This window comes from Phalacrocorax aristotelis, chromosome 1 (assembly GCF_949628215.1).
Source record: "Phalacrocorax aristotelis chromosome 1, bGulAri2.1, whole genome shotgun sequence".
In the NCBI taxonomy this organism is placed as follows: Eukaryota; Metazoa; Chordata; class Aves; order Suliformes; family Phalacrocoracidae; genus Phalacrocorax; species Phalacrocorax aristotelis.
The window spans coordinates 15792850-15804850 of NC_134276.1; the positions used below are offsets into that span (position 1 = coordinate 15792850).

The 12001-nt window shown below is 38.1% G+C and overlaps 1 protein-coding gene across 8 annotated transcripts in view; it reads left to right on the top strand.

Moving 5' to 3' along the window:
• The window catches only part of YAP1 (Yes1 associated transcriptional regulator), a 90448-nt gene extending 81962 nt beyond the window's left edge, over positions 1-8486 (top strand). For all 8 annotated transcript variants that reach the window (XM_075081919.1, XM_075081885.1, XM_075081880.1 and 5 more), the window contains 2 exons: positions 4236-4348; positions 4896-8486. In XM_075081919.1, coding sequence (XP_074938020.1) covers positions 4236-4348; positions 4896-5134 — 352 coding nt within the window. In that variant the 3' untranslated portion in view covers positions 5135-8486. The remainder of the gene's footprint in view (positions 1-4235; positions 4349-4895) is intronic.
• Positions 8487-12001: the final 3515 nt, after the last annotated feature.

A 12001-nucleotide genomic window follows, 5' to 3' on the forward strand; every position in this document is an offset into this window, starting at 1 on the left:
TGTTGTTCTTTTGGACTATATTTTGTCAGCATTCTAAACTGGTATGAACTCAGCATCCCCTACCATAAAAGAGAGAAATGATGTATTCTGTCAGAGTTCATCACTACTTTTCTACATTCCTTTGAAATGTTAGCCTAACTGTAGGATGCTTACTGTAAGTGCTCGTGAAGTTTAACAACATACTCGTCCTTCTCTCTAATGGTACATTATTATATTCATGGAAAACCCCATGAAATTCATCTTGATTCTTTCAATGTTAGTCTTCCATGGTTTTTGCCACAAATACAGTTTCAAACCTGCTCGTAAGGTAAGAAGTCCACACCATGTTAGAACTGGCATAATTTTGGAATAGGACAAGCTTAAATAACTGTTGTAATTTTAGATATTGAAAACAGTTAAAATCTTTGTAAACTTTGCTGCAATTACAAATCCCTCCCCATATTCTTTTAAATAACTTAATGCTCGTGATATCTCATACTCAGGCTCTTCATCCCTGAAGATGTACTGTCATTGTGTGTAGCTTTTCCAGCTACTGATATTCCATCAGCTTAGCTTAAGTTTGTTTCATTTTCTGCCTTTTCCAGGCATTCTTCTCTGTCATTTTGTATATTCTATCCTCACTCTAGTTCTCAGTGAAGTTCAGTGGAGATGGTGCAAGAACATACCCTCCATCTTGCCAGTGGAATCTGTTGTCATTCATATAGTTTACATTATGTAAATAACATCTGTTGCTCTTAAGCTTTTCCTCCTACTGCATGAAGTGTTATCTGTGCTAGTGTTGTGTGTGCTACTGTGAGAGTGGGAGGAAAGATTCTGTCTCAAGGTACCCAATGCTTTGTATATATTGGAGAAAACCAAGTAAGAAAAAAAAAAAAAGCCTTGGACATGGAGAAGAAAGTAGTGGTGTTTTGTTGTTAAACTCCCTAAGGAAGTAAGCGGTGTTTCCAAATTTTGGGTAAGCCCTTCAAGAAGACTTATCTCCTCCACAAACAAATCTGATTAGAAGACTTAATTTTTTGTTAGAGGGAGGGATTGTCCTCCATGGAATATATCCTGGAATGTGGTGTGAGCCTTAACTGTCCTTAACTTGGGCCCTGTCACAAGGCATTAAAAGGACAAGAAATCTTAAAGTTGACCTGCTTTCCTGTGAGAAACCTCCGTAGACAGATGATGGCCTTCATGTAACATACTAGCTTGAATTGAGCCCAGGTGTATTTTGAAATTTGTTCTTAAATGATGTAGAATCCTGACATCTTAAAAAACCTGTTTTCTGACCTGAAGAAATGCATCTTCAGGTTTCAAATTGCCACGGCAGTAGACTAATGCAGTTTATCCATTGTGTGTCTACATGCATGAAATAGAAAATGATGGATCTTTAATTAGAAACAGGAAAAAAGATAGAAAGGGCAAATTCATGTGTTCGTAATTTTTTGGCAGGTTGATAATTAGCAAGGACTATTTACTGTAAAGTACAAAAAGAATACTACTTGCCTAGTTGCATATATGTTTAACTGGGCTTTTTTTTGTAGCCCTTACCCCACAGAAAATACTGAAAATCAGTATCTCACTTTTGTTCAGAATATGTTCATTTGCATTTTGGTCTGAGCATCGTCCCTGTCTAGGTAATTGTATGTACATCACTGCACTTAATTCCCACATAGGGGTAAGGGAAAGGGATTTTTAAAAAGGTCATTTGTGGATATGTGCTGCTATCTCTGAATCAGATGTAGCAGTCCAATAGTTTTGCCCTAAAGATCTCTTTGATGTCCCTTATGTTAAAGTTCAGACTTTCTGTCTTTATAGGATGTATATATAAAGTGCCTGGTGAGACAGTCCTCCTGACTTTAGGTACCAAAGTTGGATATCCAGAGTCTAGGTAGTTGACTATTTTCTACAGCCTGCATAAACAGAACATGAAAAAAACTTAGAAAATAATTGCTACATTGGAGCAATTTGAGAAATGTACAGTAGTGTTTTCATTTACATAGTCAGTCTTCTGCCTGCTGTTTTCAGTACTTACTGTCACTGTGGTATATTTTAGTTATTTAAATGAGACATCAGCAATGCAGACTTTATTAGATTATTTCACCATTTGGTTTGCCACGCTGTTTATATACTTTTGTCTATTAGATGTATATTGGTAGTGACGCTAATTCTCTGTTTAACTCCTAAATTGGGATTTTTTTTTTGTATACACGCATTTTAACAAGTATTAGTTGAAGAAGCATCCACTCTATTTTGGGTAATGCAATTTAGGTGCCTGCAGTAATTTTGGGTGATGTGACTACTAAATGAAGAAATCCTTGTTGAAGAAAGAGGAAATGTTTATTAATTTGAAGAGAAGGGCTGGACATTCCAAGTGTGAGAGCAGTAGCCAAAAAGCCCTCTCAGCTAGAGTGATTTAGTTCAGCATAGTCTCAGTTCTGGTTTCAGTATTTTATACCACAAAGTAAACCAGCACTTTTTTCACAGAAGTTTTAAGTAGCTTAATTACTAGGATTGTTACCAAATGTGTGGTGATACTATTTTTAAGTCAATCTAAAAAAAAATATTATTTAATTATAAAGAAATATTAGGTTTCTTTCTTGTATGGCAAAGATGTCTTTGTAAAATCTAACATACATATTTTCATGGCTGATGGCATTCTACTGGCCTCTGATGTTGAATAGCTGTTCAGCCATCACGTTTGGTTCTTCATACTTGACAAAAAGGCATACGCTATGTATTTCATAAGCACATTATGAGAAGGATAAGTATGTCTTCAAATGCTAATTTGAACAGTAACTCAAGTTGATCTTTAAATTAGTATTTAAGCTGGAAAATCAGTTAGGATTCTCAGTGAATGCTACCACAACCTGAAGAAATAGAGATTTTGAAAATATTTTGTGAAGCTTGGATATTAGGAGTTGCAGTGAGGGTGATGTAATGGTATAATTCTACATCTGCTTACTCAGGTCACGGCTCCTGCCAGGAACCTACTCCTGTGTGGGCTCTCCACGGGCTACAGCTTCCTTCAGGGCACATTAACCTGCTGCAACATGGGGTCCTCCATGGGCTGCAGGTGGATATCTGCTCCACTGTAGTCCTCCATGGGCTGCAGGGAGGCAACCTGTGTCACCATGGTCATCTTCATGGGCTGCAGGGGAACCTCTGCTTTGGCACCTGGAGCACCTCCTCCCCTCCTCCTTCACTGACCTTGGTGTCTGCAGAGTTGTTTCTCTCAAATTTTCTCACTCCTCTCTCCCAGCTGCTGCACAGTGGGGATTGTTACCCTTTCTTAAATACCTCATCACAGAGGTACCACCACTGTCACAGATGCGCTCGGCTTTGGGTGGCAGCAGGACCATTTTGGAGCCAGCTGGAACCAGCTGTGTCTGACATGGGGACAGCTCCTGGTTTCTTCTCACAGAGGCCACCCCTACAGCCTACCGCCACAAAAACCTTGCTACTCAATACACTGGCCTGCTCTCCCCCCACCCCCCCAGACTTCCTACTGCAGCTTTCTTGGTCTTGCTTGTTCCACTGGCAGTAAGAAAGCGAATGCCATCACTGTTTTGTTAACTGTTCTGTCAACAAGATGGTTCTGAACAGGGTTTGTTTACAGGATGGCTTCTGTACCAGTATTTGATTTATATTAGAGCGCGCTCTTCCCGTGACAAGTACGACTGAACTAGTAGTAATGCAACAGTGGGAAGCAATTGAAGAATCACTAAAGGAGTTCCAACTATGGCTCCTATTTATAACAGTAGTGACCTAAAAATACAGTTCACTGGTTGACTAAGTGAGGGGACATTAGTAGTTCAAAATACCTTTTTTTAATCCTTGTAGAAGAGTGAAAGGGTATGTCATTATTATTATTATTAGTAGTATTTTATTATTGATGATAATAATCATCATCATTAGGGACTATCTATGATATGCTTCTAATGGTTTTTAACCATGGATGGGTGTGAAGAGTTTAAAACTATGCAGAACACAGGTAGGCAGTTTTTTAAAGCTGCTTAAGTGTGCTCTCATCAAGTTAAACTGAATCGAAATAATATGGTTTTAATTGGAAAAGGACTGAACAAAGTAAATCCCAGGTGTCTCACAAAGGCTTCAGTTTTTTATTAGAACAGAGCATTTCTCGTGACAGCAATGTTTTCAAAGCCCTTGAATTGGTTCAAAAACAAGCATTGATTTGAATTTCTTCAGTACTCTACCCTCATTTTTTTGCTCCCTTTCTTCTGTTACAGTGGAACGTATCACTCCAGAGATGAAAGCACAGATAGTGGACTTAGCATGAGCAGTTATAGTGTACCCAGAACCCCTGATGACTTCCTGAACAGTGTCGATGAGATGGATACAGGTTTGTTTTTGTGTACATCCTTAATGCATGTTTTCCAAATATACTTTTGTCCATAAAATGCTCAGCTTCTTTGCAATAAAAACAAGCAACTCTGAGAAGCTGTGATACTTTTTGCATTGTTGTGCTACCTTCTTCTATTTCTATAACAGAAATATTATGGTTAGCTTTGTGAAAAACGTAGCTATAATCAACCCTATTGGGAGAATGGGGGATTGCTCATAAATAGTATTGCTCCTGTTGTTATATGGAATTTTTGTGTCCATTTGCCTTTTTAAGTAATATTGTTTGTTCAGAGCTAAGACTAGTACCTCATCCAGTGTTGCTAATACGGCTCCAAAACAATATTTGAATCAGTGTTGTCTTTTTCCTTTAAGCATAAAAAAATAAATGCAGTCAAGTCACTGGTTTTTGTGGTGGATTTCTATGAATCATGTTGCTTGTATGATGCGAGAGATACACGATTAACCTTTAAGCAGTTGTCCTGATAAGTTGTGGGTTTGGAATTTCCAGTATATTTAATACTCATCTTGCTTTGTGTTACAACTAGGTGACAGTATCAGCCAAAGTAACATACCGTCCCATCAGAACCGTTTTCCAGACTACCTTGAAGCCATTCCAGGGACAAATGTGGACCTTGGGACACTGGAAGGAGATGGGATGAATATAGAAGGAGAAGAACTGATGCCAAGTCTGCATGAGGCTTTGAGCTCTGACATCCTTAATGACATGGAATCTGTCTTGGCAGCCACCAAGCTAGATAAAGAGAGTTTTCTTACTTGGTTATAGGGGCCTCAGGGAGACTGAATTCTAAATGTGTGAAGGATCTAAGGAGAATAGGACATCTGTATCTGAAGTTCAGAACAAGCCAGTGTGGCACACTTTGGCTTGTGTTCAGAAAAAGTAAATGAACAAATATTCAGCAAGATTCTTTCGTTTTGCTCTTCCTTGTCCATCGCTGCTGTTATATATTGCTGACTTTTTTCCACAGTTGACTCTGAAGAACCAACATCTTCTTGATCTTTTTCTATTGCTGTTGCAACTACTGTTCAAGGGGGGGGTGGGGAGGGATGATGAGCCTATTTGGATGACGAATGCCATTCCTTTTGTCCTAGTGTGCGCTTGCATATCATTTTATCTAAGTACTCAGATTTGAGAGTTAATTTCTGCATGTCACTGCTTGTAGTTTGCTCAGCTAGTTGTCTCCTGCTGCCTGTGGCAAGTGGTAAAACATGACATACTGGGGTGACAAGCCAAAAATGATGTATCTGGTCAAAAGCAGTCAATACTGATTTGGAGATATGACTTAAAGGAGGGCTGAAGACTGTTTGGCATTAAGTGTTTCTACTAGTAGCTCTTTTATTAGTCACAAAGTGCTCTTGTTCATATTTTATGTTATAGTAAATCATGAGTCATTTTACATAGAAACATATATGAACTTCGATTGTTGCCACATATTCTAGCCTAACTTTTGTTTGTCAAAAATAGTTTGATTATTTTTGTTAGTTGGTTTAACTGTAGCTGTAGAATGGGAAGTAATTATAGGTGTTTTTTTTTAAATAGTGAAATCTAAGGGTTTTTCTGATTTCACATAGTCTTATTTAAATCTGAATTGTCTGCTTTTTTATACTTAAAACATGCCTATTGTAGCCTGATAAGCTAGTGAGTACATAAAACAGTATGTTTTGCCTGTAACTTTTTATTTTTTTAAAGGCTAGCTTTGAATGTAATCATTAGAACCCATGACCAGTGGCTTATTTTTCATGTCTATTTGCAAGACTTTGAATTAGAATCTGATTGCAGCAATGTAAAATTCAGAATCCTGTGTTGTATGTACATTTTTAAAACGCATTTTAAAGTAGCAGAAACAATTTTAAAATTACAGATGCATCTGATCTGTCTTCTGATTTTCAGTTTTGATATCTAAGCGAGTTTAGATTTTAAAAGCCTTAATGGGAAAAATTTTATGAAAAGTTTCTCGTAAGTTAGCACGGAAAAAGTCTGAACTATTAGTATCACTCTAAGTTGCAATGAAGAGGCTAGAACACCAAAAAAAAAAAGAAAATCCTCAAGAAAAACTCCTAAGTGTAATCGTTACCAAATTCTGTTTGGTGAAAAATAAGCCCTGGACACTATATGTAGAAGAATGTAAAGATACGTGTTAGATGGTGACATGAGCAGGTAATGAAGTGTATATTAGTAGTAGAGCTTAGCATGGGGTAGAGGTGAATATGAATTATCTATATTTTAACAAGAAAAGATGTATCACTAAGTTGTTGCAGGAGTTGACACAGTTTCCAAAGAGTGTTTTTAAATGAACAAAATGAGCATGAATCAAACTTTCAGTATAAGCTATGAAGTTTTGTGGGGCTTTTGTTTTTTCTGATGAAAAATAGTGTCACCAGTTAACACCTCTCTAAGGGCCTGTCACCATTCTCAACATGAGCCTTCAAGGGTGTATAACATGACTATAAAGATACTGTAAGCATGAAACTTGGTTTTGAAAAAAAATCTCAGCTAGCAGGAACTTCTCCTGGGCAGAGATTTTTTGGGGTGTTTTTGTTTTGTGTTTTTTTTAAAGACATTGATTATTTTTCAAGATAGGAATGAATCAGCAAAACAAAACAAACCCCATATTATTATCATTTGGATGTTTTAATGCTTCAGAAAGAATTCTGTTTTAGGATAATACAAAGAATGAAAACTCTGAACCAAGTCTCATTTTAAAAACTGAAGCAGCAGAGGCAGAGATTTGAAATTTGCCACTATAAATGTACATTTACTACTCTATGTAAGGCTATTAGTGTTTGAAATACGCAAAATTGTGGCTTGTTATGGAATACAGGCAGGTTTTAAAATACCAATTTTCAAAACACATCCACAGTGACAAATATATTCTGCTACACCAATAATTCAGCGATTAATAGGCCACTTATATTGTGCAATGACACAGTAGCTCCTAAAGCAGTATATTGTGTCCAAGATAGGGATTTTAGTAGCATTTTTATTATTTCGTTATGAATTCTTGCTTCTTCCCTTCAGGAAAAAAAAGACACTAAGTTGTTATAACTTGAATGGTCTGACATAACACCACAACAGCAAGGAAATGCAGAGTTGATTCCATTTCAGTTGTCTTCCACCGTTGTATCCTGGTATCATAGCACATACGATGCACTGAGTGCGAACTCCCGACATGCTGTACCTTGCTACAACAGGGACGAGTACAGAACAAATATTCTTTCCTTGCTTTTGTGTTTGTCACAGCTTTAATATTTGAATGTTTTCTTCTCATTGTAGAAACACTAAATGGCTCATACTGTATTTGGGTAGCACTGCTTAGGGTAGATACTGACAAACTGGGAATCCTTGAACTGCTCTAACATTAACTCTGTTTTGTGATACTTATTTTAATACATTTCCGTTCTCTCATTTATTAGGAAACATACCGTAGAGATGCTGTACTGTTGGCAATCAACATTCATTCGGAATTTTTTTTTAATTCAGCAAATGCATTGTTTGATGAAGTGGTTAAAATTGTTTGAAATGCGGAAGTGTTTTGGGTAGTATTTTATACTGATGTATATATTGAAACAGAAATCATTGTAATAATTGTAATAGCTTTTAGTTATAAATACACTACATGCAGACAGATGGGGCTGTACAGTACTGTGCTGTTCAACACCTGGGCAGGGCTCCTGCCTGGGAACAGGTTGCAGTGTCAGTAAACCATATGGAACAAATATTATACCATTCAGTGTTGGCGCTCACCAATGCAAAGGAGAAGAGACAATTTCAACATGATTAACACTACGTAGCTTTCACACATCTGGTAAATTAGTACTAAAGCGACCTTTTCACTTACAAGCATGTTTTTTTTATACAAATTAACAGGTGTGCCTGTGTAAAATAATTTGTTTTCTGTATCTTGGAAAAAATACTCTCCACATTTAGGATGTTGTATGTTAGAGAACTCTTAAATGCACCCTTGTCAAAAATTATATATATTAGTTACCAATGTTACTTTTAGATATGAGCATGACTGTAAGTTAGGTACCTAAGTACGTTCTGTTACATTATTTTTCTTTATGTAATACTTTTTCAGTTGTTTTATTTGGTATAAATATATACTTTGTGCTTTAAACATCTTTGTTTGTTTTTAACATTCAATAGTATGTAAAGATACTGATTTCCTTCAGTAAGATGAATGCATTGAATTGTTGGAATTCCTGTTGTAGTATGTCTGTTCTCGTCCCCCTTGTCACTGCTTCTGTAGTCATAAACTCCAGTCCTGCAAACATTGTGTACAAGCTCACCTAAGAGACAAAGTGAGTCCCACTGAAGTCAGTGAAGGCTTAACATTAATGTATACAGCTCTGTGTGTTTGCAATAATGAAGAGACAGTGACTCTACTGAGCCTCGTACAGTTTGTGTGAAACAGTACTTCAGCTGCATATGGCACTACAGTGAGAGCTGGTAACAGAACGTCTGTTATCTCCTGTAAGAAAGCTTCCACTTTTTGCAGATATGCTTGCAATGTTCAGGATCTTCCCACGTAGCAGATATATTTTTGGCTAATTCTGAGTTTCTACAGTAATTTGTGACAGACTATCAATAAAGACACACTATTTTCATTTCCAAGTTTTGACTTACGAATTGTGAAATATGTAATGACATACCTTGAAAGTGTCTGAAGATTTTTGTTTAAAAAATCTTGACAGGATTCATTCATTTTGACCTTTTGTAAAGCAGAAATTCTGAAAGGTGGTGTTGTGGTTTTTTTTTTTAATGTAATGCAATTTGTGCTGGTGGAAGTCTTACGCTATTTGCATGTTAGCGGTCCCAGAGTTACTACTCTTCAGCATTGAAATCCACCAACCCTGTGAAATTCGGTGCAGTTGTGTGTTTTCTTAGTTAAAGGTCCAGGGCTCAGTGCTTCTGTCAGTTTGCCTTACTCACGAGTTCATAGGTTTAGTCACTCAGAGCCTTTAAATTTAAACCTAGCATCACACCTTGCACCTGGGAGTAGAAAGCCAGTGCTAGGGCATGACAAGACACCAATTTTGTTTGCTGATATCACTCTCTCCCATGTATAAGGTGGTGATATGTCGCAGTAGTTGAGTGACCTTCTGAGGCAGCCCTAAACAGACTGTACTGCAGCAAGGTGGGATATCTGGTCCAGGTGTTCCAGGCTTGCCTGGCAATTCTTTCTGAAATATTTTCAACACTTAGTTAAAAATAAAAAGTATGGGTTTCAGTAAGCCAGGAACAGTATGCTTCCAAGGAAGCTTTGAGTCTTCCCTATGCTAATGTGCAAGTTATCAGCAAAAAAAAGCATTTTTCACCTAGGATCATTAACAAAATAATTATTTGAGATTGGGCCATGATCTGTCTAGCATCTGGAGGTTCATTCAGAGATAAAGTGGGGCCATCAGTTTTTATTTACAGCATCTGCATCCATAGTTTATATGTTCCTGTTGAAGAGTAAAGGTGTGCTGCTTGCCCCTTGTCATCACTACTTATTACTGCTAACAATAGTTATCCGCACCCTCTAAATTTAGATGTCATCAAAGCGGGAAGACATCTGCACAGCATCAGAAATCTTCGCTTACATGAAATGATAAACCCAACACTAACTGAAGAACCAAACTGTCTTTAGAATATTGCGTAGAGCTTTGTACCAACTCCCATATACAGTACTTAATGTGTCTTAAACAAAAAAGAGAAAATTAGAGAAAAATGTTTTTCTCTAAAGGGAAAACAATTTAGGAAGCACATCGAATAGGAAACATATAAATAGTAATACACCTGACAAAGCTGCCTAATGTTTTTTGTGGAAAACTCATTATTTTACTTTTCCTGACATATGCCTCTCTTTAATGCAGAGGTGGTGACAGTGAATGCTACAGGTGTAGGCTGTTGCTGGTATCATTTTCTCTCTATGGGAATGAAGTTAGTCACTCTGATTATAGTGTTTTTAATATTAAAGTGGCTTGTATTAGAACATGGGAGGCAAAGTAATTTTATTGGATTTTCCTGTCTTTTTTTTCTTAGCAAATGATTTAAAAAACAAAAGGGGGGGGTGGGGGAAGGGGGGTTGTCAAGAGCAGCCCAAGAGACTTTCTTCATTGCTTTGCAGCAACAAAACAGAGCTCCATAAAAATGGTATGTTAGATCTCACCTGAGATGCCTTTTCTCCTTCTCCCTTGTATGTTATTTATTTCTGAGTTACTCTAGTGTTTTTCAAAATATTGTATTTGCCATCTGCGAGTTTGCTTGCCTAACACCTAAAGACTGGGACTGTAGTGCGAGGTCCTGCTCATCCCCAAAGGAGAGCAGAGTTCCTCCTCTCAGGAGTTCAGCTGTCACCCTGTTTGAAGTCTGTAATATGATGCAGAAATTAGTCTGACTCCAAACATGCTGCCCAACCACTGTTACCAATGGTGATTGGCAAGCGCAATTTTTTTGAACGATGGTGGATTCCTGTTCTGGTTTGACTTCCCAGAGACTGGAAAAGTTCGGCTTTCCCAGTTCATTACTTTGATTTCTGTGAGTGGTCATACCAGAGGCACAGAGTCCTCCCCACGCCAGTGCCACTGTGCCTGTTGGAGGACTCCTAACCAGCACTTCAAGCTGATGTTAACAGTGATTGTTTTTTAAAGCTGACAGTTTTATTCAGTCCTTCCTGGCTAGTTTCATTGTTAGCCATACAAAACATTGTCTCAGCTCTCTTGACTGACAAGTGACCCTTGTCAGACTTCACCAATCCTTTCATACCCACCATCCGCTGTTGCAGAGTGTGACCGGCAGGTCTCTGAGAGGTCCAGCTGTAATTCTGGGCTTTCAAAGTCTACAGTTAAAACAGGACACTGGCTGTGTCGATGTATGACACAATCCCAGACCCACACTTCTAGGAAACTGCATGATTTAGGTGGTGATATCTCACAGCAAATGGCAGGAACTGTGAGATGCCTTCTGGTTAGACCTGTGGGCTGCAGGCTCCGAGGGGCTACGGACGGCTGTCTGTTTAGCCCAAGAAGTTGCTAGCAAAATCAAAGCCTGCGGGGCATCCTTGCACTTCCTGTACAGGAGCGATTCAGACTGCTGCTGTGAAAAGTTTCAGTGCCTACAAAAGGTGACAACTGCTGGACTTCTTAAAGCTCGCCTGCTGCTGCCTGTAGCTGCCACCACCTTCATCCCCACTCACGGGTGATTTCTAACAACTGCTTTAAAGCCCTGGCTTTTAGATCTATACACACCAGTATGTAAAACTGTGACTTCCTTTATTTCTTAATTTTGGTTTTTCACTTAAGACGTGACTCTTCCTTTAAAGCTCTCTGTTCCTGTTAACAGCCTTTCAGGATCCTTCTCAAACGCAAGATTAAAATAACCTTTTGAGCATGAAGTAATGTTCAGGGAAAGCTGAGCTTACAATGAGAAATAGCCTGGAGTTTTCCCTGAAAGCATGTTTATTATTAGACACTGAAACAGGTACCTGGTTCCAGTTCAAAATAGCAAGAGCAACGGAGATGATTCCTCTTAGCATTCTCTGCATTCCTACTCAAGTAGCAAGCAGTTTGACCCACAGGCATGTAACTTAGTCCTTTGAGGCACTCGATGAATTAAATTTGGTAATCGTTGTATATAGATTCCTCTAAG